We start from the raw sequence: 25,264 nt of genomic DNA on the forward strand, positions 1-25,264 counted from the left end.
TCCCTTCCTATTACACTCTGCTTATCTTTACCCGCATTGCTACACTGCTCTATTGCCTTGACTTTTCTTTTAGATTTCTAAATTTCTCCTCATAGACCACTCTCCCCTGCCACCCCCCCCCCCCCCCCACCACTTCTGCTTTTAGTTTAAAGCCCTATCTACAGCCCTGATTATTTGATTCGCCAGGGCACTGGTCCCAGCCCAGTTTAAGTGGAGCCCGTCCCAATAGAACAGCTCCCTCTTTCCCCAGTACTGGTGCCAGATGTGGTTGCTCAGGATCTTGCTGGTCTCCCCAAACAAATGCTGCAGTTGTGACACACCACCTGCCCTGCCATCTCTATCTAACCCTATATTATTTAATTAGTTACAATTTTTATTCAATCAATTATTTTTATTAATTAGTTAATCTAGTTCAAGTATAGCAGTTATATTTTCCCAGCTCTTAATTTAACACAGTAACCGAAAGAGAGTTTAAAAAAAAAAGCTGTAATCACCAACCAATCACCTACCCGCTGTCCTGTGATGTCACTTTTTTTTAATTTCACTGAATATACTGTTACCGCTCAGATCCGCTTTGTCTTCGCTCCTCCCAGTGAGTTTGGGCCTCCGCCCACGCTCTTTATTTACCTGCCTCCACTCTAGTCCACGATCAGGTTCGCTCTGTCTTCGCTCCTCCCAGGTTGTACCAACCTAGTGTGTCGGAGTGCAAACTGTGCCGTTTTGATTATTAAATAGAGCAAGGCTCTGATATCAGTCACCCTGGAGGAGAGGCAGTGAAATTCATCAAGAACATTGCCTGAGTTTACTCGTGCAACACTATTTGCAAGGCTCAAAATTGTCATAGGCATTAGTCTTGGGTACAGGTTGCCTATCTGCTCGAACAGCCAAAGATGTACACAATGGCATAGGGGGAAATGCAGGGGTGTGGGTATGATCTTTTTCATGTATGCTAAATATATTTTTCAGTTGGTGATGTAGTCTTGGGTTTTAAAACCCCAAAGAAGCAGCTAGTGGGCCAGCTTTGCAGTATACTAATGGCGAAGTTTCACACACCACTTCACTCCATCCCAGCCAGTGTCATCACCTGGAGCACTGCCCCTTGTGATGAAATGGGAAAAAAAAAGTTCATTCTCATTTGCTGAGTTAAGATTAGGCAATAGTAAATTTGTTACTTGTTCATGGGGAAAAATTGTACTAGGTTACCAAAGTTATGTTGTTCCCATCAACCATCGGGATAATTTTGCCAAGCCATTTGTTCTTGTTACACTGGTCTGCAGTCTAAATTAAATTCTCCAATTAGAGGAAATAGTCTTTCCCTATTCACCCTATCAAAACCATTCAGACTTTAAAAAACTTTATTAAATCTCCTCTTGCCCTCCTCTGCTTCAGTCCCAGTATTTAAAGCCTTGTCATTACTGCAAGTTCTCATCTTGGTAGTAGCCTGGACAATCTATGCTGTATGCTTTTTCTTCAGTGCCTTTTCTAAAAAAAAAAACTGCCCACCATACTCTTCGCCATTGTTGTGGTAACATCTTTGCTCTTGTACTCTATGCCTCTAGTTTAAAACAAAATATGCTATGCGTTTTTTTTAATGACTTCATGTACCAGTACTCTCACCAATCTAACTTCTCTCCTGTTTTATGCTCAGTGTCCACTGCACCCTCTGTAAAGCACTTCTGGATGTTGTGTTGCATCAAAAATGATGTATAAATGTAGGGTGGTATTAGTCTGGACTGTCGGCTGCTTGCAGCCAGTGACCATGAGAGAGCTGCAGCACCCCCCCCCCCCCCCCCACCCCCCACAAAGGCAAAGCGAAAAACTGGCAGTGTGGATCTGGGCCCTAGTTGAGGATAATACTGAGTGTGAAGGATTTCTAGTCAAATAACCTGTTAGCAGTCATTGGCCAGCTTCTTGCTTGAAGAATGACCTTCGGTTGAGCAAAGAGAGGGCTGCCGCTAGTGGGGAAGCTGTACCACAGCACAACTTGCTGCTTTTGGGGAACTAAGTAAGTTTGGGGCATAGCTGGAAGAAGTGGAGCAAGAGAAATAAATAGGGAAAATCGAACTCTGTGCACAGATGTTGAGGAAAAGCGAGAAATTGGTAGAATCTGTGTGGTAGCAGCTATTTTTACTATTGATGTCGGAGGCAAAAACATTTGCATATTTTATGAATGTTACTATCTTTAAGTCAACACCTAAACAGTAATACCTTGTGGTTGTAGCAACAGCTGTGGTATGGTGTATCTTCACCGCCCCCACCCCCTCCCCCCGCTTCATATTGTCTTTTTTATCCTATCCATTTTGAAGGAGAAATATTTCAAAATTGAAGGGATGCAGAAGAATGAGAGAGAAGAAACTTTTCTAGTTGGGAATTATTTTTCAGTTCTGTCAGCCCATAGCAGATGTGTGAATGCATTATTTCCCCTCTCCAAAAACCTGCACATACGCACTGAATGAAATGATATCAAGCTGTTGTGAACCTATTTTTAGACGGATAGATGCAGTTTAAAGGAGTTGTTTAAAAAAACAGCCCGTCTCTGCTTCTGGCAGAACTCGAAGGTGCAAATGTGTGGACCTTTCTTATAATGTCATCTTTCCTCCCTCGCCACCTCTCCATTCACTAGTCATGGTATTCAAAGCTCTATTCCATGAAATTGGATTCTGATGTATTTGTATCTGCCAATCACTACTGCACACCATGAAAGAATCTGCCTTGAGAAGAAGCCATGAGCTTCCAATATGGAATTGACTCGATTGCATATCAGTTGAAATGAGATCTACAAATGGTAGTTTTTTTTTGGCATCATGTTAAGCATGGAATCCATTTATAAACATAGTAAACTTTGGAATGAGCTTCTCTTGACCAAAACATCCTGTGATTAGGCTTAATAGGTTAAAGGAACACCTAAAAAGCCCTGGTTAGACCACAGCTGAAGTTCTGGGCACCACACCGTGGGAAGGATATATTGATCTTGGAGGGAGTGCAGCGTAGATTTACCAGAATGATGCCTGGACTTCAAGGGTTAAATTACGAGAGCAGATTTCACAAACTAGGGTTGTTTTCCCTAGAATTTAGACGGTTAAGGGGTGATTGATTGAAGTTTTCAAGATATTAAGGGGAAATGATTGGGTAGTAGAAACTATTTGCGCTGGTTGGGGATTCTAGGACTAGGGGGCATAGTCTAAAAATTAGAGCCAGACCTTTCAGGAGTGAAATTAGGAAACACTTCTACACACAAAGGATGGTAGAAGTTCGGAACTCTCTTCCGCAAACGGCAATTGATGCTAGATCAATTGTTAATTTTAAATCTGAGATTGATGAGACTTTTGTTAACCAGAGGTATTAAGGGATATGGGGCAAAGGCGGGTATATGGAGTTAGGTCGCAGATCAGCTATGGTCTAATTGACTAGCGGAACAGGCTCGAGGGGCTAAATGGCCTACTCCGGTTCCTAGCGTGCTGGAGACGTGCCTACAAGTTAAGCTGTCAGCTAAATGCATTTTTGGGAATACAAGTAGTTCACGTTTAAAGGGCACTGTGTTTGAGAAATCCTTTGGCACATTGCAACATGATAACATGTATTACATTGGATTGCAAAAATGTAGTTGCAGTGGAAATGATGTGTGACCGTTCCACTGTTTTTCCTCCTGACTGACCAAGAGTAAGAGTGGCTTAGCTTATGGGCGAGACTGCTATCTAGCATGGTGAATGATGACTCAGTTGGAATATTCAGCAACAAAAAAATAACCACATTCTTGTTTCAATTGGGAGTACAGGTTTGTTCTGAGCATGCACCTGAATGATGGGGTAAAATGGTTGTCTTTCTGTCATACCTATATCACAACCTGACTAAGGCACTGCAATTTGAATCCCAGTCTTGGTGACCAGTACACTGTAGCCTCACTGTCTGTCTGACTTGGTCTTTGAAGGGCAACTACAGGCTGTTTACCATATTGTATAATGATGGTCCACACACCTGTGCAGGCTCTACTGTCAGCCATTTGGTAAGAAGAGAAAGCACACAAATGGCAATTGTTTTTTTCTACTGGTATCTTCCATTGGCCCCTATAACATTTAATTTTCTGTTTTTTAAATATGTTTTTGAAGACTTTAAAGTGTTTTTTCTAGCCCGCACCACTGACTACAAACCATGCTTCTGATAGTGGCCTGGTGCTGGAGTTCAGGCTGCCACTGTACTTTTACCTGGAGTACATCCATTAGGCCCAGTCCGGTAAAGTCCTAGGTTCAGCCCCATCTCCATTGTCTTGTGGAGTTTGAACATTTGTCACATTGCTGCACCAGTTTGTGATTTACATTTGCATCCCTTAGTTTAGTTGGGGGATTTATAATTTCTCCATCCTATTTGCAGGCTCAGAGTCTGTGGCTGCAATGATTTGAGTGGGCCGAGATTCTGATACTTGGGGTGTCTCAATAAAATAAAGAGCGTGGAATGAGAGAGAGTGGTATTGCTGCCATATTCAGACTGACTAAGGGTAGTGCTGTTCTTTAATCAAACTTCCTCCACCATGGACACACTTCCCTTTATTTCTCCCACAGCTGCCGACTGCTGGCCAGCCGCCAACTCCCACACATGCAGCTGTCTGGTGACGCGAGAGTTGCCACAAATCTCACTAGTTGACTTTGTCCATTCCTTTGTGACATATCGGAGCAGTTTCCCTATCCAGTGAAGTGTAGTAACAGCTTTTCAGGTTTGAGGCTGTAAACTAGCTGGAGATCGAAAGAATAAAAATTACATCCGGAAAGACCACACACGACTGCGGGTGCATCGACCGCTTTAACCTGCAAAAAGCTTGAGTAATCCATGGCAAATGTATTCATTAAAAATACAGAGAATCTTCTCCAGTGTTAATTTTAGTTTTTAATTTTATCTTCATAGTGGCTATTTTCTGGTTACTGAGAGCAGCCATTGGTTGTAGAGATGTTTTTGGAGCAGGTCACAGTATCACGAGGCAGTATGCTGCTGGTAGAAATAATAATCTCGGAACATAAGTCAACCCAGGATGATTTGTATATCATTTTAAAAGTAAATGTGATGGTGTGTTAATGTGCTTTAAAAAAAAATCCTAATTTCATAGAGGTTGAATGAAAACTGTGAAAGCTGGAAATGTGAAATAAAAGAGAAAATGCCGAAAGTACACAGCAGATCAATCGGCATCTGAAAATTAAAGCTGGGTCAATGTTTTGGGTGTAATCTTTCAATAGAATTGAAGCTATTCTGTTTAAAACTTTGTCCTAAGTGATTTTTAATCTTTTTTAAAAATATTCTTTCAGAATTCCATTCGACACAACCTTTCCCTGCACAGCAAATTCATCCGAGTCCACAATGAAGCTACAGGGAAGAGCTCTTGGTGGATACTTAATCCTGAAGGTGGGAAAAGCGGGAAGTCGCCCAGGAGAAGAGCGGCATCTATGGACAATAACAGTAAACTTGTGAAGAGCAAAGGAAGAGCTGCTCGGAAAAAGGCTGCCCTCCAAGCAGCCCAAGAGGGCAGCGGTGACAGTCCTGGTTCCCAAGTTTCCAAATGGCCCGGAAGTCCCTCCTCTCGTAACAATGAGGACTCTGAGGCCTGGACCAGTTTTAGGCCGAGAACAAGCTCAAATGCTAGTACGCTAAGTACTGGACGTCTGTCCCCCATAATGCCAGAACAGGAGGATCTGGAAGATGAGCTCCATTCTGCACTGGTCTACCCCAGCACTTCAAGCAAGTTGCCATCAACCCTAACTGAAAACATAATTGAAGAACTTGAACTCATTGACAGTTTGAACCTCATGTCCCCATCATCTGCATTGTTGCCAACCCAGCAGTCATTATCCACTGGCTTGATACAACAAAGCTCAACCTACGCATTCAGGCCACAAAGCTCAGCCTCTGGATCACAGACTTCCACCTATGGGAACTCTTTCTTTGATCCGTCTGACCTGACATCAGTGCAGAGCCACTTTAGTGTACCTGCAACACTTGAAGCTCTCCTGACTTCTGATTCGCCAACTCATACTGATGTGATGATGAGCCAAGCTGACCCCGTAATGCCACAGACAGGTGGTCGACTAAACAGTGAAAATCTGATGCTGTTGAATATTGAATCACTCAACAGCCCATCTGCAGAGTCAAAAATTAACCAGGCCAGCCAACGAGGAAAATCTGCAGGTCCACCAGCTACGTCTGTTAATGCTAATGCTTTACCTCACACACTGAGTATGATGGGACTGCCACCCGATGCAAACCAAATGCCTACTTTGAAGGCCCAGCTCCAGACACCAGTAAGCCAGGCTCTGCAACTTGGTCTGCCAGCCACTCCTAACTCAAACAGCAGCAGCAATTCTTCTGTCGGGATGAATATGAACCCTGAGAATTTCCCCCGAGATCTGGATTTGGATATGTTCATGGAAAGTCTCGACTGTGATGTGGATTACATAATTGACCATGATCTCATGGATGACGAAGGGCTCGATTTCAACTTGGATCCTATTGCCACTAACCCGTCTTATCCCAACACCTCACAGTCATCCTCTCGTAGCTGGGTGCCAAGTTAACTTCAAACAAATGCATGACCTGAAGGTAACTAAAGTACTTTTGAGCCTTATCCTCAAATTGTGCCAGTCTAATTTTTAAAGATTTGGGCATGAATCACAGTATTCATAGCTGACTTGCTTTGCAATGCAATTGGTTTCCTCTTGCACCCAACCACCTTGCCTTCTGCATGTGGACCAGCAGAAGCAATTGAGAGACAGAGAGGACAAAACAAATATTGCCCTTGCACAAACAGTCAGGTATATGAATGGGCACGGAAGCAGCTGTAGGCTGTAAAAAACCATTTTTGGATGTAAGGAGATTCATGGGTGTAGTCCTCATGGCGATTTTACTGCAAAATTGTTCTTTGTCTCAGACCAAGGTTTGAAGTGGCTCTAGGCATTTGAAAGTTCAAGTTTGCAAGTATTAATGCTTCAACACAGAGGACTGATTTTGGCCAAATTGGCAAGCCAATCTGTTTGAAACACTAAGTGAGGTTATAGGTGAACTCCATTCTGTCTATCAATCCCACACTTTTTTTCACAAACCATGTGCAAGCTTTCATGTTATGGATTCCTACCCCTTTGCTTTGTGATGGGTGTGTGTGTATACATTGTCCTCACTTACGCTGCTTGCTATAGCAGTCAGAACAGTTCAATTTTTGGATCTGTTGCTAATCTCTCGACACACTGGGGAAATTCCTAAACTGGAATTAATGGTAGAGAGGGATATGGCGCGGGTCCTGGAACACATAGCTCTTCCTCTGCTTTTTTACTTACAATTTACAAGCTGCAGTGCACTTTGATACTGTTCTGAATACCAGTGACAATTTTCAGCTGTTCTTTTTCATACGGTACAATTATTATTGATAATTACTGCATTTTTAATTCTGCACTTTTCTAAAAGGCGACATTCAGACTGAAAGGAAAATGAGTTGATGCTTTACTGCCAATCCAGTACTGATTGCCTCTGTGTAATGTTTAGATGTAGACATAATGAATAGAACTTGCTGTAGAAATGGCTTAATTGCAGCTCGGGAGAGCAGCCCTGTAACAAAGGTTTTGATGAGTAGTTCTGATTTATAAGCCATTTGAACAAGGCAGTTACCTATATTTGGAACAAAGTGCTTCCTTTTAACTTGATATTCTTTGCTTGTGATGGCATTTTCATATTGTCAGTATGGCTGAGTATGTATCAATTTAAAGAAAAACTCTTTAACAGAAAAGTGGTCAAGTTCTGCTTTGTTGTTTCATGCCTTGACATTACAAAACTCATTTTCAATTAAAGAAAGGAGTTTTGTTAAAGCTAGTAAGTACATGCATCTGAATTTATTTTTCCAAATACCTAATGTATAACCCCACTTTTTTCAGTTGTGGAGGACTCTCGGGAGAACCAAATGTAGCTGTGTGCTGTTCTTCCCATCTCGATTCTCTCTCCTCTCTCGAAGATGCTGAGAGACAGTTCCGTAGACAAACGCAGATTGGGTGACCGCTTTGCGGAACACCTCCGTTCAGTCCGTAAGGGTGACCCCGCGCTTCCGGTCGCCTGTCATTTTAATTCACCGCTCCATCCCCACTCGGACCTCACGGTCCTTGGCCTCTTGTATTGTTCCACGGAAGCTCAACGTAAACTCAAGGAACAGCACCTCATCTTCCGATTAGGCACTCTGCAGCCTTCCAGACTCGATCTCGAGTTCAACAATTTCAGATCATAACCTCGGCTTGTAATTTTTCCACTCCTTTTTTCCCCCCCCCCCTTTTCCTTTTGTTTCTCTCTCACACCTGGCAGCTATCTCCTGCCCTGCCAGTACACTTTACACCTAATCTCAGCCTATTACCATCTCGTCTAGCTCTTTTACTTCTTTTGTTTCTTTCACTTCTTTTGTCCGATCGCAGCCCTGCCTGCGATCTATTTTCTTTCCAGTTTTGAATTTAAACAAGGGGAATTATGATGCCATGAGACGGGAACTGAGTAGGTCTGATTGGACAACGTTCCTGAGAGGACTGGAGGTAGATAAACAATGGCAAACATTTAAAGATAGAATGACAAAATTGCAAAAATTGTTTATACCAATCTGGCATAAAAGGAAATCTAAAAAGGTGACTCAACCGTGGATAACAGGGGAAATTAGAGACAGCATAAAATCCAAAGATAGGGCGTATAAAATAGCCAAAAAAAGCGCCAGAGCGGAAGATTGGGAACAGTTTAAGATAGAGCAACGGAAGGCAAAGGGCATGATCAAGAGGGGCAAAATAGCTTACGAAAACAAGCTGGCGGAAAATATAAAAACTAACTCCAAAAGCTTTTATAAATATATCAAAAGGAAAAGACTGGTGAAAACCAAAGTTGGTCCATTGCAGTCAGATACGGGGGAATATATAATGGGAAATAAGGAAATGGCAGATCAACTAAATGCATACTTTGGGTCAGTCTTTACGAAGGAAGACACAAAAAACCTCCCTGGGATATCGGGAAAAATAGGGACATTGGCAAAGGAGGAACTGACGCAAATCAATATCTCTAAGGATATGGTGTTAAGGAAGCTAAAGGGATTGAAGGTGGACAAATCCCCAGGGCCTGATAACATGCATCCTAGGGTACTGAAGGAGGTGGCCCTAGAGATAGCGGATGCACTAAGGATGATTTTTCAGAATTCATTAGACTCGGGAACAGTGCCGATGGATTGGAGGGTAGCTAACGTTACCCCACTATTCAAAAAGGGGGGTAGGGAAAAAGCAGGTAATTACAGACCTGTAAGCCTTACATCAGTTGTGGGCAAAATGCTGGAGTCCATCATTAAGGATGAAATAGCGGAGCACTTAGCAAATGGGGACAGGATAGGACAGAGTCAACATGGATTTACAAAGGGTAAATCGTGCTTGACTAATCTATTGGAATTTTTTGAGGGAGTAACTGGTAGAATAGATGGGGGAGAGCCAGTAGATGTGGTGTACCTGGACTTCCAAAAGGCCTTCGATAAGGTCCCACATAAAAGATTAGCATGGAAAATTGAGGCTCATGGGATAAAGGGGAAAGTTTTGGCGTGGATAGGGAACTGGCTGTCAGATAGAAAACAGAGAGTTGGAATAAACGGCTCATTTTCTGAATGGCAGGCAGTAACAAGTGGGGTACCACAGGGATCTGTCCTGGGCCCCCAGCTGTTCACAATTTACATTAATGACCTGGATCAGGGAGTCGGATGCAGCATTTCCAAATTTGCAGACGACACTAAACTAGGAGGTGGGGTGGGCTCAGAGGAAGAGACCAGGAAGCTCCAGAGCGATTTGGACAGACTGGGCGATTGGGCGGATAAATGGCAGATGCACTATAATGTGGACAAGTGCGAAGTTATCCACCTTGGGTGCAGGAACGGGAGGGCAAATTATTATTTAAATGGCAATAGATTGGGAGAGGGGGAAGTACAGAGAGACCTGGGTGTTCTTGTACACCAGTCACTGAAGGCGAGCATGCAGGTGCAACAGGCGGTCAAGAAGGCAAACGGTATGCTGGCCTTCATAGCAAAAGGGTTAGAATACAGGAACAGGGATACCTTGCTGCAGCTGTACAGGGCACTGGTGAGACCACACCTCGAGTACTGTGTACAGTTTTGGTCGCCTCATCTGAGGAAGGATGTTCTTGCCATGGAGGGGGTGCAGCGGCGATTCACCAGGCTGATACCAGGAATGGCGGGAATGACCTATGAGGAGAGACTATGTAGTTTAGGGATGTACACACTGGAGTTTAGAAGATTGAGAGGGGACCTCATAGAAGTGTATAAAATTCTGACAGGTCTAGACAGACTGGATGCAGAAGGAATGTTTCCCTTGGCGGGTGAGAACAGAACTAGAGGACATAATTTAAGGATAAGGGCTAAACCATTTAGGACAGAGATGAGGGGGAATTTCTTCACTCAGAGAGTGGTGAACCTGTGGAACTCATTGCCACAGAGGGCAGTGTACGCCAGCTCATTAAATATATTTAAGAGGGAATTAGATATATTTCTACGGGCAAAAGGGGTTAAGGGTTACGGAGAGAAGGCGGGGACGGGATACTGAATTAAAGGATCAGCCATGATCTCATTAAATGGCGGAGCAGGCACGAAGGGCCGAATGGCCTACTCCTGCTCCTATCTTCTATGTATCTATGTATCTATGAAGACGGGTTCGACCCGAAACGTCAACTCAAATTTCTCTCCACGGATGTTGCCTGACCTGCTGAGTTTTTCCAGCATTTTCTGTTGTTTTTTCCGTAGACAACTGCCTTTCAATACAGTGCCCAGGTGGATATTCTTCATTTGAGGATTGATAATGAAATTTGTAGGCTTGAAACTCTTGAGCCAAGCCAACTCAAACAAGAACCACTGGATAGTGATCAGGAGTGGTGATCCTGATTTGACTTCCTCTTTTGTCCCCTCCAGCCAACAAAGTTGCTGAGGTCAATTGCAGTCTCCCTAACTGCTGATTGTCTGAGTTCAGCCCATGCAGACAAATTTAAATTGGACCGGACTGTGTGGCTTCGTGCAACTGAACAGTGCATTTACTAGGCAAGCCAACTGCAGGAGCCCTTTACGAACATACAAAATTGATGGGCAGGAGAAGATCAGTTGGTCCATTATATTCTGTTTTTAAACCAAAATTAGAAAACTGACCTCCCCATTCTACTATCTCCTGTCTACCCTAATAGCTCCTTGTGTGGCTTGGTGTCAAATTTTGTTTTATAATGCTCCTGTGAAGCGCCTTGGGACATTTTAAGATGTTAAAGGCGCTATATAAATACAAGTTGTTGGATGCATACAATGACCAGTCCAAATTTGTGTTTCTAGCTAAAATTGGAATGGGTCAACACAGATGTGGAAAGTTTATCCAAAGTCCTACTTTTTGGTTTTAAATTTGGACGGGAAGAAGTGATCTCTAATTTTTGTACCACAGTTGCTGCCATTAATCGTACTAGACACAGAGGATTGCTTCTGGTCCAAGTCTGTTGGCTACCTGCAAATTGTGGGTTGGGAATAATCGATTTCCAATATTTCTCACTGAACCTGATCACTTATACCAATTCAGTGAGTAAAACCGTTTTGGATTGGGCACAATTTGGATCTGAACCGAGTGTCTTTGTTCCTGTCAGCTCAGAAAATGGCCTCCATCGTATTTGGCTGCTTCTTTGAATTGTCATGTAAGGAAAAATTGCTGCTGCCAATCCCTACAAATTGGAATTGACTCAAAAAAAGTCTTTAATACTTTAAAAAAAAAAAAAAAAAATTCATGTTACTCTTTTTTTAAACTGCCTTTTTTGCTGACTGAGGCAGGGAAGATTTTGCATCACTCACCATCCAAATCCACTTGCCTCTCTTTAACCTCATTTCCTTCTGCATCTGTCCCTGGAAAATAATCTCTTCTCCTCCTTGGCTATGATAAATTGACCCTTAGTGTTAGGGGGATTAAATATGTGGGGTTGCGGGGATAGGGTGGGATATGTGTCGGTGCAGGCTCGATGGGCCGAAATGGCCTCTATCTGCACTGTGGGGTTTCTGTGATTCTGTGATTTTCCCCCCCCCCCCCCCCAAAGTTGCTTACAGCTGTGCTCACGTACTCCGAACTACCTACTTTGGCCCTCTATTCCCCATAATACCTGTACAGTTGTTAATTTGCTGAACCAGTCCCTCACCTCCACCTTGATGCCCTCTTCTCCAATAAAACCTTCACCGTCTACCATCCCAGTAATTTTCCTGGTACAGTCCCAAACATCGCGTCCTCAAGTCAAAGGGGTGCAAACTTGAGCATGTTTGATACACAACTGGATTAACCATCCATTGCTGCATTTGGCTTGGTTGCATCAAGCTGGATTGGGCCTTGCAGTCCACTGCCAAAACAACAGGGCAAAGGTTACCCCAGACGCCTTTCTTGTGCTACCAACCACCTCTTTAAATCCCTTTCTCTTGTTCCCCTACCCTCACCACTAACATTGTGCAACTTCTCCCAATTTCTCCACCATCTCTCCGCTGTCAGATTGCTTATGACATCTATTCTTTGATGAGCTGTAAATTCCTCCAGCTAGACATTGAGCAGACCAAAGCCACTTTCTTTGGCCTTCAGTACAGTTTCTGCACCCTTGCCACTATCTTAGATTGTTGACAACCTCCGCATCCTGTTCAGTCCTGAGCTGAACCTTTGATCCCTTATCCTCTCTACCTCAAAGACCACCTACTTTCACCCACATAACACCAATATGCCTCTGTCCATTTGCCACTGAAATGCTCACCCATACCTTGGTTGTCCAATCCTCTCCTGGCTGCCCTCCCATCCTATGTAAGCTCCTCTTCATCCAATATTCTGCTGCCCTTATTCTTCTCACACACCAAGTCCCACTTGTCCCTCTTCACTGTCCCTGCTGACTTACATTAGCTCCCAGTCCCCAATGCTTCAAACTTAAAACAGTTATTTGCCTTGTGTTTTAAGTTCCTCCGTGGTCTTGCGCCCCCCCCCCCCCCCCCACCCCAACTTCATAACTTCCTTCATCTCCCAAACTTTTTGCCTTCAACTACCTCTGTCTGAAATCCCCTCCCTAAATCCTTGTCTCTCCCTCTCCCTTTCCTCAAGGCCTCCTTTAAAGCTTTTACCCAGCGTTGGCTTCCCCCTTAATCTCTCCTTTGGTTCAGCATCTGTTTTTCCTCACTCCTCTGTGAAGCTTCTTGGGATGCTTTCTGTGTTAAAAGGAGCTATATAAATGCAAGTTGTCATTGTTGCTGGTTGGTGAAAACCACGCACTGTAGGAGTAGTCGTGTTTTTGAAGCAAGTGGGATTTAATGCACCTCTAAGTGACCAGGCTTGTTAGTTTGAGTCTTGGGTTAAGGGTCTCGGCCAGCTCCAGTTAGTGGAGATGCTGAGTTGAAAACTTGAGTATTCTAGCAAAAGTTGTTTTTGGCAGAGATGGCACATGCCAAATGTGATACATTGTCGCAAAGGAAGGGAATGAGGGGAGAAACAAAAGAAAGATGATATGTGGACAGCTAAACTGAGTGAGAGGGACAGAAGAAGCAAGATCACCCTTTTAAATACAGGAAATCCGTCTTCATTTTTTCCCAATAAATCTAAATATAATTTCCTTTTTTTTTACAATAAATATTTTCTACCCTTTTGAACACTGAAGGATTTTAATAAAATAACCTGTTTATATGCTAATGTGGTACCCTTGTTTAAAAAGGGAGAAAAGGATAGACCGAGTAATTACAGGCCAGTCAGCCTAACCTCGGTGGTGGGAAAATTAATGGCAAGAATTCTGAAGGACAGGATAAATCTTCGTTTAGAAAGACACGGATTAATCAAGGATAGTCAGCACAGATTTGTTAAGGGAAGGTCGTGTCTGACAAACTTGATTGAATTTTTTGAGGAGGTAACGAGGAGGGTAGTGTGTTTGATGTAGTGTATATGGACTTTAGCAAGACTTTTGATAAGGTTCCACATGGCAGACTGGTCATAAAGTTAAAAGCCCATAGGATCCAGGGCAAAGTGTCAAGTTGGATTCAAAACTGGCTCGGAGACGGGAAGCAGAGGGTAACGGTTGATGGGTGTTTTTGTGACTGGAAGGCTGTTTCCAGTGGGGTTCCGCAGGGCTCAGTACTAGGTCCCTTGCTTTTTGTGGTATATATCAACAATCTAGACTTTAATATAGGGGGTATGATTAAGAAGTTTGCAGATGATACTAAAATCGGCTGTGTGGTTGATACTGAAGGAGGAAGCTGTAGACTGCAGGAAGATATCAATAAATTGGTCAGGTGGGCAGAGCAGTGGCAAATGGAATTCAATCCGGAGAAGTGTGAGGTTAGCCCTCCCCAAATGCATTACAAGGAAAGGGAATACACATTAAATGGTAGGACACTGAGTAGTGTAGAGGAACAAAGGGACCTTGGGGTGCATGTCCACAGATCCCTGAAGGTAGCTGGCCAGGTAGATAAGGTGGTTAAGAAGGCATACAGAATGCTTGCCTTTATTAGCCTTGGCATGGAATACAAGAGCAGGGGGTGGTTATGCTTCAACTGTATAAAACACTAGTTAGGCCTCAGCTAGAGTACTGCGTGCAGTTCTGGTCAGCACATTACAGGAAAGATGTGATTGCACTAGAGGGGGTACAGAGGAGGTTTACAAGGATGTTGCTGGGAGTAGAGAATCTTAGCTACGAGGAAAGACTGGATAGGCTGGGTTTGTTTTCCTTGGAACAGAGGAGGCTGAGGGGAGACCTTATTGAGGTGTATAAAATTATGAGGGGCCTAGATAAAGTGAATAGAAAACCTATTTCCCTTGGCAGAGGGGTCAAAAACCAGGGGACACAGATTTAAAGTAATTGAGGAAAGGTTCTGAGGGGATTTGAGGGGAAATTTCTTCACCCAGAGGGTTGTGGGTCTGGAACTCACTGCCTGAAAGGGTGGTAGAGGCAGGAACCCTAACCACATTTAAAAAGTACTTGGATGTACACTTGGGATTTTGTAACCTGCAGGGCTACGGACCAAGAGCTGGGAAGTGGGATTAGGCTGGATAGCTCTTTGTTGGCCGGCGCGGACACAGTGGGCCAAAATGGCCTCCTTCCGTGGTGTAACTTTCTAAGATGATGGCTATGTGGAAGGAAGTTATAGGCTGTAATCCAACAGAGTAGTTCAGTTAGCTCTTGGAAACCCATATATCAGATTTTGCTGTCATTATTTATGACCTTTTCTCATCCTTTATTACAACAACAACAACTTGCATTTATATAGTGCCTTTAATATGGTAAAATGCCCCAAGGAGCTTCACAGGAGTGTTACCTGACAAAATTTGACAGCAAGCCTCAAGGAGATTGTAGGATGGGTGACTAAAAACTTGGTCAAAGCGATAGGTTTTAAGGAGCATCTTAACTTAGGATAGAGAGGTTAAGAGAGGGAATGCCAGATTTTGGGGCCTAGACAGCTGAAGGCACGGCCATCAGTGGAGGAGCCAAGGAAATCGAGGATGCACAAGAGGCCAGAATTGTAGGAACGGAGTTCTCAGGGTCGTAGGGCTGGAGGAGGTTGCAGTGACGGGGGAGGAACAATGCTATGGAGGGAATTGATCAAGTTACGGCCTTGGCTTATGGGCTTTATATTAAGTTTTTACGGTCATTTATTAAGATTGCAACAATTACTGTGGGAGTTTGAGAATTAATTAATTGATTCTTGGCAATTTATCTTTCCAGTGCACAGACATTGTACTTGTCCATAGAAGATTATTAGTGATTTGGATGCCTTTTTATGGAACCAGTAGCCTGATTTGCATCGGATACTGGTGCAGTATGTACACATATTCCAGCTGGGAACTATTGGCCCAGTAATTCCGTTCCAAACGTGTGAGTACGGTCAGGGTACTCACACGTCTGGCCGGAGGAAATGCCGGTTTTCAGCATGCACAGCGCATGCGGGGAAAACCGGCATTTCCTGTCCTCTGAACGAAGGGGTTCAGAGGCACAGCGCGTGCGACTGCACAGGCAGCGCGTGCGCAGTAAAATTCGCCGGTTTCATTCATACTTTCAGTGAGGTTAAGTCCTTACAACTTACACATGAAAAAAGCATGTGTACAGTTGCTCCAGAGGCTGCGGAGGAAGATATATTTTATCGTGGAGCTTCTGAAAGGCAATATTTTTGTTTGGGAAAGGGAGGAAAGTTATTTTAAGAAATGCTGAGGTAAGTTTTAAAGTTTAATTTTTTTTTTTTTTTAAACGGGTTTTCAGTACTGTAGGTAGAAGGAGCAATTGTGGCTGTGTGAATTGCATTTGCTGTGTTTATTAAATGTGAAAATGACTGTTCTAACATTTCCAACATTTTTAAGAAAGAAACTTTTCATCAGTAATATATTCTTTTAAGTAATTATGTATGTATGTCCGTATATATTTCTTTACGTATATGTATGTATGTATATATCCCTTTACTTATGTGTATGAATGTATGTATTTAATTATGATTTTCCAATAAGTTACTTTCTCTGAAAGTCATAATTAAATACATACACTCATACACATAAGTAAAGGAATATATACATACATACATATACGCAAAGGAATATATAGTCATACATACATAATTACTTAAAAGAATATATTACTGATGAAAAGTTTCTTTCTTAAAAATGGAGTCATTTTCACATTTAATAAACACAGCAAATTCAATTCACATAGCCACAATTGCTCCTTCTACCTACAGTACTGAAAACCCATTTTAAAAAACAAAAATAAACTTTAAAACTTACCTCAGCATTTCTTAAAATAACTTTCCTCCCTTTCCCAAACAAAAATATTGCCTTTCAGAAGCTCCACGATAAAATATATCTTCCTCTGGAGCAACTGTACTCATGCTTTTTTCATGTGTAAGTTGTAAGGACTTAACCTCACTGAAAGCATGAATGAAACCGGCGAATTTTACTGCGCAGGCACTGCCTGTGCAGTCGCACGCGTTCTGCCTCTGAACCCCTTCGTTCACAGGACAGGAAATGCCAGTTTTCCCCACATGCGCTGTGCATGCTGAAAACCGGCATTTCCTCCGGCCAGACGCGTGAGTACCCTGACCGTACTCACGCGTTTGGAACGGAATTACTGGGCCATTGGAAAATCATCTCGGGCTGTGAAATTGATCAGGCGGGTATGATGTATTACCAAGACGATAACGCGTTTCTCCTGCCATAGGCCGGGGTGATTTTCTAGCCAGTCACTTCATTAAAATTACTTTAACAACTCTTTCCATTTCTTCCTTGCCAGGACGTCTGTGTAAGCAGGAGGCCTGTGAGCGAGAAAAATGCCCGGGAACTGCTAGTAGCCAACACCTTCACGAGCTAGTGGCGCCTTGTACCTCCCCCTCCCCCCGCAAGGCAACGAAAGGAGCAGACACAATTTAAAGTGAAGCAGTGAACTTTTATTGCATCATAAAACAGTTTTCAGGGTCAGTTTTGATGTAGATAGTTTATAACTTTAAAATGTTAACTAGCTATTTCCTGCTTTTCAAACATTTGTAAACATGAATAGTTCAGAAAAAAATGTGTTAACATTTTAAAGTGACTTTTTCTGTTTTCTTAGTGCAATAAAGACATTCAAGGTGGAAACTAGCTATGTTCTAATTTTCAAATAGTTGTTGTAAAAAAACTTTGGCCCCAATAAAAGTTGCTGATTTTTCTCAAACTGACTCCAGGTTGCACTGTTTAAAGGAAAAGGTTACATATCCTTTCAGTCACAAATAAACATTTCAATGAAAACAGCAAACACAACATTTTACATGTCAATAAAATGAAAAATTTAACAATTGCACGATTTGCCCCCTCGCATCTGCGACTGAGGGTCCAAGGAGGTGCATTGCGCAAGAGGTCATCGTCGTACGTATCCTCACACTGTTCCCTTTCGGGAACTGTATGAAGTGGTGGAAGGATTTCTGGCCACGTTAACGCTCCTTCCGTGACCATAACCATCTTCATACCAGCCATTAGGGTGGTTAGTCCTATGGCGCGAGGGTTTTACGGGCTCCCACAACCCATCTGAGGGGGGGGGCCACCCACACCCGCGGACGCAAGTATCCCGCTGGATATCCACCCAGAATTTATAGTTGGAGCTCCAACTCCACTTGCCGGGACTGTCTGGAGCGGGGTTCGAAACCCTACTCCTTCTGGCCCAGCAGCGGGGATGCTTACCGCTACGCAAAAGGCCCACTCCGCGCAAAAGGTGACACCCATACGTTTCCTGCGCCTTTTCCCTCCCCGTGACTGGAGCCCTATGCTGCCACTTGAAAGACCAAGCTATCATCTGTCCTTTTTGCGGCGCCTTGGACTTCTCATTACCAATGATGAGCAGGCGCTGCGCCTCCACCTCGTTGAGGAGATTGCTGAGGTCATCATCAGTTCAATTGTGAGTTCTTTTAATGCCGTGAATTGTGCTCATTCCAGCCATTTCACGTTGCTAAGCGGAGTGGGCCTTTGGTGTAGCGGTAGGATCCCCGCCGCTGGGCCAGACGGGGTAGGGTTTCGAACCCCGCTCCAGACAGTCCCGGCAAGTGGAGTCGGAGCTCCGGCTCTAAATTCTGGGCTGACATCCAGTGGGATATTTGTGGGTGTGGGTGGCCCCCCCCCCCCTTATAGGTTGTGGGAGCCCGTAAAACCCTCCTGCCATAGGACTAACCACCCTAATGGCTGGTACAAAGATGGTTACGGTCACGGAAGGAGCGTTAATCACGGCCATAAATCCTTCCACCACTTCATACAGTTCCCCAAAGGGAACAGTGTGAAGACACGTATGACGACGACGTTGCTAATTAAATAAATGGAATGAAAAAAATGCTTTCAGGGCTTTTAAAATTTTTTAAATTGCTTTAATTCTGCTTAAAACTACTTCAGATTCTTCAAAATAATGTAAACGTTTTTAAAAGTTTATAAAAGTTACCAAAAGCTTCATAAAAATACCAAAAACCTATTTGAAATGCTGCTCTCCGTGTAAAAATGCTTTGCAGCTTGTGGGAAACATTGGGGGCGTGTCCTATTAAACTGAGACCTCAAGGGGGCGTGTCTCAGTTGCACAGCGCGCTCCAGGCTTCGTGCTGGCTGCACTCCTGGGTGGCGTGACGTCAGATGCTGCCCGGGATTCTTCTCTTTCAAAAAGGAATTCCAGGCGTCCCTGGAGGTGAACGGCAGGCGCGTCGGGTAAGTGCAGATCGGGGGCTTGCACGCGCGGCAAGCCCCCGATCCGAATTTCTGCCCCATTGTGTGGCTCAGATCTAGTAGAATTTGTGCGATGGGTTCCTTGCGGCAAATATGCCATGTGTAGTCATTGCTTGAAAGGATGGATCGGGAACCTGCTCCCAAGCCTTTGACTATACCATTATATTACATCATGCAGAAGGTGCCGCTCATGGAATCCCTTCTATCTTTCTCATTTTCCTTCTTTTCTCTGTGAGGAAGTGCCTCGCTTTCACTTGGTTGCTTCCCCACAGCAGTACGGCTGAGCTAGTAACTCATTTTGTGGAAAATTACATGTATAAGCATTGTTGCTCTTTGTAGAATTTTAAATAGCAAAAGATTCATAAAAATAAATGTATAAATTCATAGCAGAATCTTTGATTCCCATGCACTGACTCTGTGTTCTTTTTTGTAGCAGGTTTGCGGTTTGTCAGCTGATTTCACCACCCCCCTTCTCAAATTGATGTTTTATTTTGAAGTAATCCAGGAGTTGAGTATCTTCCAGCTTCACAATATTCAACCGTGTACGATGAATTCATCCAAGGCGGCATTTTCTCTCTGGCAGGCACTCTTGATTTCCAGGGTGCATGAAAGAGATCCTAAACAACCTTTTGGTGCGATTTTGGAATGTCATTGTGCCAACGCTGTCCATTTGAAAATTACTTATTTTATTACATTGCAAAGAACTTCTCGGAAGGAATTGTACACACTGATGGGGTTGTTTATTTTTGTCATGTTCTCCCCTGCCCTATGATTCCTCTTGGTGAAGTGATCTGGTATTATGAAAATAAGAGTGCAAATATATAGGATCCTAACAGTTGAATAGATGTGACATTCTCGACATTTTTTTAAAGCACAGAACATTAAAAAAAGACACGCACAGTAATATGTAGCAAAGCTTTTCCTTTGGGGCTTATGTTAAAACACTACAAGGAAAGATGTCTTTCAAACCGGATCTCCAAGAGAATAACTCGACCACGTCAAATCGAGACACAAGATTACGAGAATAAAATAAGAGTAATTGAACTCAAGCCGTTGTGTTGGACAGATCACCAATGAAGTGAAACACCACAGACCTTGCATACTGAAGATTATCCCCCTTCCTCCCTGACACCTTGGGTTGTGTTCAGCGTATATGTTGTGTCCAACTGAGATTGAGAAAAGCCAGAACTGTTTGTAAATAAGGATGGTGGGGGCGGTGAAATGTGCAATGTATTCCAGCAAGACTGAGAGCCTAGGTTCCTTCTGGAACACTGGAGCCTATCTAGAATAGTCCTGCATTGCCAAGACATTCAACCCAATCCAGTCATACTCCTAGTCTGTAAAATAGTATCTACATTTTAAAACCAACAACAAAACCATGAGATACAAAGCTATAGTGTGATTTAATTTTAATCTGCTTTATACAGGCTGCTTTTGATTCTAACAAGTGAACATGTTTCTCTTTCTCCCCGCCACGTCTTCCCCCCCCCCCCCCACCATCACAACCACCACTCCATTTTAGTAGATTGAATTTAAAGTTAATCTGTTCAGTGAATTTGGAAATTCTGTTAGATAGCTTGTGCTTCACTTTTTTGGGGAGGGGGGAGATGTTGTATCACTTGGAAGATATTGGCTTGACAGTGTAATCCTGCCTAATCTAGGGGAAATAGTGTGAAAATCTCTCAAATTTGGGAATCTTTTTCCTTCAAATTTAGGAAGTTATTTGTAAATGTTACATAAATATAACAAAACTCCTTCCACTCTGAAATTTGGAATGGTTTCTTCCTAAATCATGGCTTCTATTTAAGCATACAATCCAGTCTGACACTCCCATGTAGTACTGAGAAATGTTGCACCGTTAACGGCGCTGTCTTTTGGGTGAGACGTTAAACTGAGGCCCCATCTGTCCTCTCAGGTGGATGTAAAATATCCCAAAGCACTATTCAAAAAAGAGCTGGGGAGTTCTTCCGGTATGGCCAATATTTATACATCACTAAAACCGATTATCTGGTCATTATCACATTACTGTTTGTGGGATCTTGCTGGGCACAAATTGGCTCCTGCATTTCCCTACATTAAAACAGTGACTACACTTAAACTACTTCATTGGCCTCCAAGCGCTTTGGGATGTCCTTGGGTTGTGAAAGGTGCTATTCTACAGTTGTTAGCTGATTAACTAAAGGGAGAGAAGTTTATATATGTCACACTAATGTCAGCAATTGCAAAGGAGGAAGTAAACGTGTTGGATTGAGGAAACTCTGATAAGATGAAAAAATAGCTTTGTTCAGATCATGAAGCAGTTATCTGAACTATAAACAACAGTTTAACATTTGCAGCATGCTATCTAGAGTAGGTTGCATAGAATAAAGTAGATACCCAGGCGTGATTATAGGTCATTGAGGGATTCATATGACTTCATAAACTGCAAGGATGAAACTTGAGCAGTTTATAGTTGTCGACCATATATTGAAATGAGACCACTGCTTTGAAGGCACTCCTAGGACTCCATAGTATTTCTTTAATAATGTACACTCTCTGAAGTTTATGGGATTGATTGGGTTGTATTTCTGGGCGAATGTTCTCTGTGCAGTTGCACAAGGCCAGTGCACCCCTCATCATTGCGTGATAATGTTCACACTGAAGGATTAAGACTTGTGACTTAATCACTGCACATTGTATCAAGAAACAATCTTTATTGATGACTGCTAATTTTATGTACTGTGGCCATATATACATACTATTTATATGGCACGTCTGTGTTCAGATGACCTAAACTGCTCTCACCCTCCTGGATTGTATTCATTACTTCCTTGAAACACACTCCTTTTTAACATTCTTTTGTTACGTGCAAAATCAAAATGCAGTATATATCGAGAGTGAAATTATGAACCTGAATTGAGCAGTGATGAAATTACAATGTGATTCGAACCAAAGTGATATGATTTATTTAACTGTTTGATACTGGCAGATACCATTTATTGTATGTATTGGATGTCATGAGAGTAAATGCCACAATGGAAATTAGGATGGCTCTAAGGATTCTTCATGAATTACTTTGGGTAGTGTTGATCTGTTCCTGTTCGGCATGGACTTGCAGCACAAAACACCCCTCTAATTTAGCACTAAATTGTGAAGCTAACTCGGGCCATAGATGTCTGGTGTGGGAATACTGTATCATTCTTTGTGAGTAGGGGTATTCTTCTGAACATGAGGCACTTTTATTTAGGCTTTACTCTGTATCTGACCTACGAGTGTTTGGTGTTGACATTGGGTATTCAAAATGAATATTGTTCCTTTCCCCAGCACTAATGTTCTTGAATCTTGATAAACAGTTTTTTTTTAAAGAAGGATCCTAGAAAGAAATTCTAGGACTCCCCTTTTCTTCTCTTTCTCTCCCCCTCTCCCCACCCCTTTGCAATTTCCAGAAATTATTTGAGGCTTGAGTTACAACTTTAAAAACTATTTTGTCTCCTTTTCCTACCAAACCAACAAAAAAATGAGTCTTTGAAGTAAATGGGTATCCCGCCTTTCGTTGTGGAGGAAGTGCTGTGGCAAGCCAGTACCAGCCTTAGAAATAACCTGCACCCTCCATTAGAAATTGCCAGCAGCTGAGGTAAACAGGAGCATCCTACTGCCCTCATTTTAATGACTTTGTTTGTTTGTTTAATAGACAATTGTGGTACACCAGCCTCAGTTGACGGATATTTTCCGCTCTGTGCTTTTGTGCTGCAGGTTACTGCCAGACGTGCTGAGATTGTGATGGTTTGCGTTGCCCAGAGATTGAGCACAGGAGTATTCAGTGGATGCCGTCACTATTGATTCCCAACTCTGCTTGCCTCAGTCACTCAAATATTTTTCTCTCAACTTTTTTTTTGTGTTTATATGAAACTATTCTATCGGGGATTAGAGACCGTTAAGAGCTGGTGTATGTGCCACAAAAACACTAAAGTTAGTTGCTGGGAACAAATATATTTTTTAAACCTCTTCTCTTATGCTCGACGTAAATCTGCCTTTACCTCTCAGGGTGATTCTGAATATATGCTCGTGTCAAAATGCACAAAGAAAGTGTGTTTTTTGTTTTTACTATTTAGATTGATCATATATGACTATTGCAGAAGAGGCAGTGTGCCAGATTCATTTTGTTTACAAAGATCAAGTTAATTTGCAGATTGTAATTTTTTAAAACAAAAATACATAAAATGACAGTACTACATTTTTGTCCCATTTTGGTTTAAGCTGTTCACTTTAGATTTTGCTTGTAAATAAAGTTGTACTGCATCTAATAACTAGTAGTTTTGTAGCTTCAGTGTGTATCTTTCAAGTATCTTTTTAAGTTTTGAATCTTAAATGAAACATTTTAAACTGGTTCTGTAGATGTTTCCCATAGATCTTTGTAGACTTTGTTTTGTTTGTGTGTTCATTATGCAGGATAACAAAGTTAGGCTTAGTTTCCTCCCCCTGAGGGTATCCATCCCATTTGTATATGCATACAGTTCTGAAAGGGTACAGATTTTCAGTTATTTGTGGAAAGAAAGGTGCATTTGGTACTCTGCATGGTGGTGCAGGATGTGGATTCATGCCCACAATTTCCTTGTGCTGCAAGTTTTCAGCCTTTGATCTGGGGATGATATTGAACAGAAGCTGAGGGTTTTCTCCATTTTGAGGGCGAGGAAAGAACGTTGGAAGCTGACAGACACCTGGGTTGCTTTCGCACATCTAGCATTACGCCATTGACAGATGCTTGGAAACAAGTTTTATTTTTTCTTTGGCTATAGAAGGTACATTGAGGGTTGGGGCAGAAAGAGGAGAAGTTTAGGGATCTAAATTGTATTTTACATAGGGGGAGGGTGGTAAGCTACATGCAGCATGTAGGTAAGTCCTACCACTGGTGCTATCCTGAAACCCCCAAGAGCCTCTTTTATTAGTTTTAAAAGAACCATTAAACAGTTGCTGCGTAATCCTATAATAGAGAGACACATATGTACAGTTACTGGCGTGTATTGGTGCCCTCTTGTCCCCATATTTTATGTTGTAACAGAATAATGTTAGCGGGACTCTTGCATAGAAAGTTCCCCCTGTGGTGAGTATGGAAAAGAGTGTCCTCCTCCAAAGTCTGTTCACGCAGCTAACCATAATTTCATCTTCTGGTGAGGCGTGGAGTGCAAATGAGGCTTTGCTGTCCTGCTCTCTCAGCTGGATGACAATGCATGGGTGAGGGAGAATGAAAGTAAAGAAATGGAAGGTAACCACACAGTTTGCAATTTGTTAAGAGTATATGTTTTATAATCTGTTAATGTAAAGTGTTTGATTTTCTACAATAAAGTGTATCTTGACAATAACATTTTCCTTTTACTTGTTAAATTGTTGAATAACCAGCAAGTTCCATGAGATCTGCCAGTATATTGGTTGATGGTGTTTGCAGAGCTCTGCATAAAAATCCTTCAGTACATAATTAGCTCTGCAGTCTTTTCTTTAAATTGTGCATTGAGTATTCTGTACCTGTAAAACATTCATGCAAATGTTCCATGTGGTACTATTTTGGTACACGGGGTTTGTAACATTAAAATATATTTTATGCAAGTGTGATGTGTTTATATACCGTATGTGATGTCAACTGTATGAAATATTTCTCATTTCATGAAGAAGACCACTTCATCTGGTTTTGTTTTTAAATGTACTACCTGTGCATTGGTCAGCACCAACCTTGGCTGTTCTGGAACCATTTTGGTAAGACTTCCATTGGGTCCTCCTCCCCCCCCCCCCATATTTCCTCCTCAATTATTGTTTCAAAATTAAAACCTACAAATCTTTGAGTGGACCTCTTTCTAGTTTTTCTTCCGCTCCCCCACCCCCCTCCCCGATTTTTCTTTGCTCCTGTCCTGAAGACTGACTCTTGTTGAGGTAAAGTTCCACCGACGGGCCTAACCTTCTGGCACAACACTCAAATGCCCATTCCTCGTGTGAGCCTAGCCGGTGCTTGATGTCCATACAAATGCGCGAGCATCAACCATCCTAATCAGGGTAGTGAAGTTAATCGTAGC

General features: G+C 42.5%; 1 protein-coding gene across 6 annotated transcripts in view; it reads left to right on the forward strand.

Annotated features, from left to right (window-relative positions):
* LOC147125280 (forkhead box protein O1-like) overlaps window positions 1–24,807 on the forward strand; it is a 60,884-nt gene extending 36,077 nt beyond the window's left edge. For 3 of the 6 annotated variants that reach the window (XM_086000483.1, XM_086000514.1, XM_086000522.1), the window contains 2 exons: window positions 5,292–6,579; window positions 17,284–17,700. In XM_086000483.1, coding sequence (XP_085856609.1) covers window positions 5,292–6,554 — 1,263 coding nt within the window. In that variant the 3' untranslated portion in view covers window positions 6,555–6,579; window positions 17,284–17,700. Of the gene's footprint in view, window positions 1–5,291; window positions 6,580–17,283; window positions 17,701–19,656 lie in introns of those variants that run through there. The other 3 variants (XR_015079927.1, XM_086000504.1, XM_086000496.1) reach the window with 3 other exon arrangements.
* Window positions 24,808–25,264: the final 457 nt, after the last annotated feature.

Source organism: Somniosus microcephalus, chromosome 1 (assembly GCF_052327205.1).
Source record: "Somniosus microcephalus isolate GS21.2 chromosome 1, FLI_Smic_1.0, whole genome shotgun sequence".
Classification (NCBI taxonomy): Eukaryota; Metazoa; Chordata; class Chondrichthyes; order Squaliformes; family Somniosidae; genus Somniosus; species Somniosus microcephalus.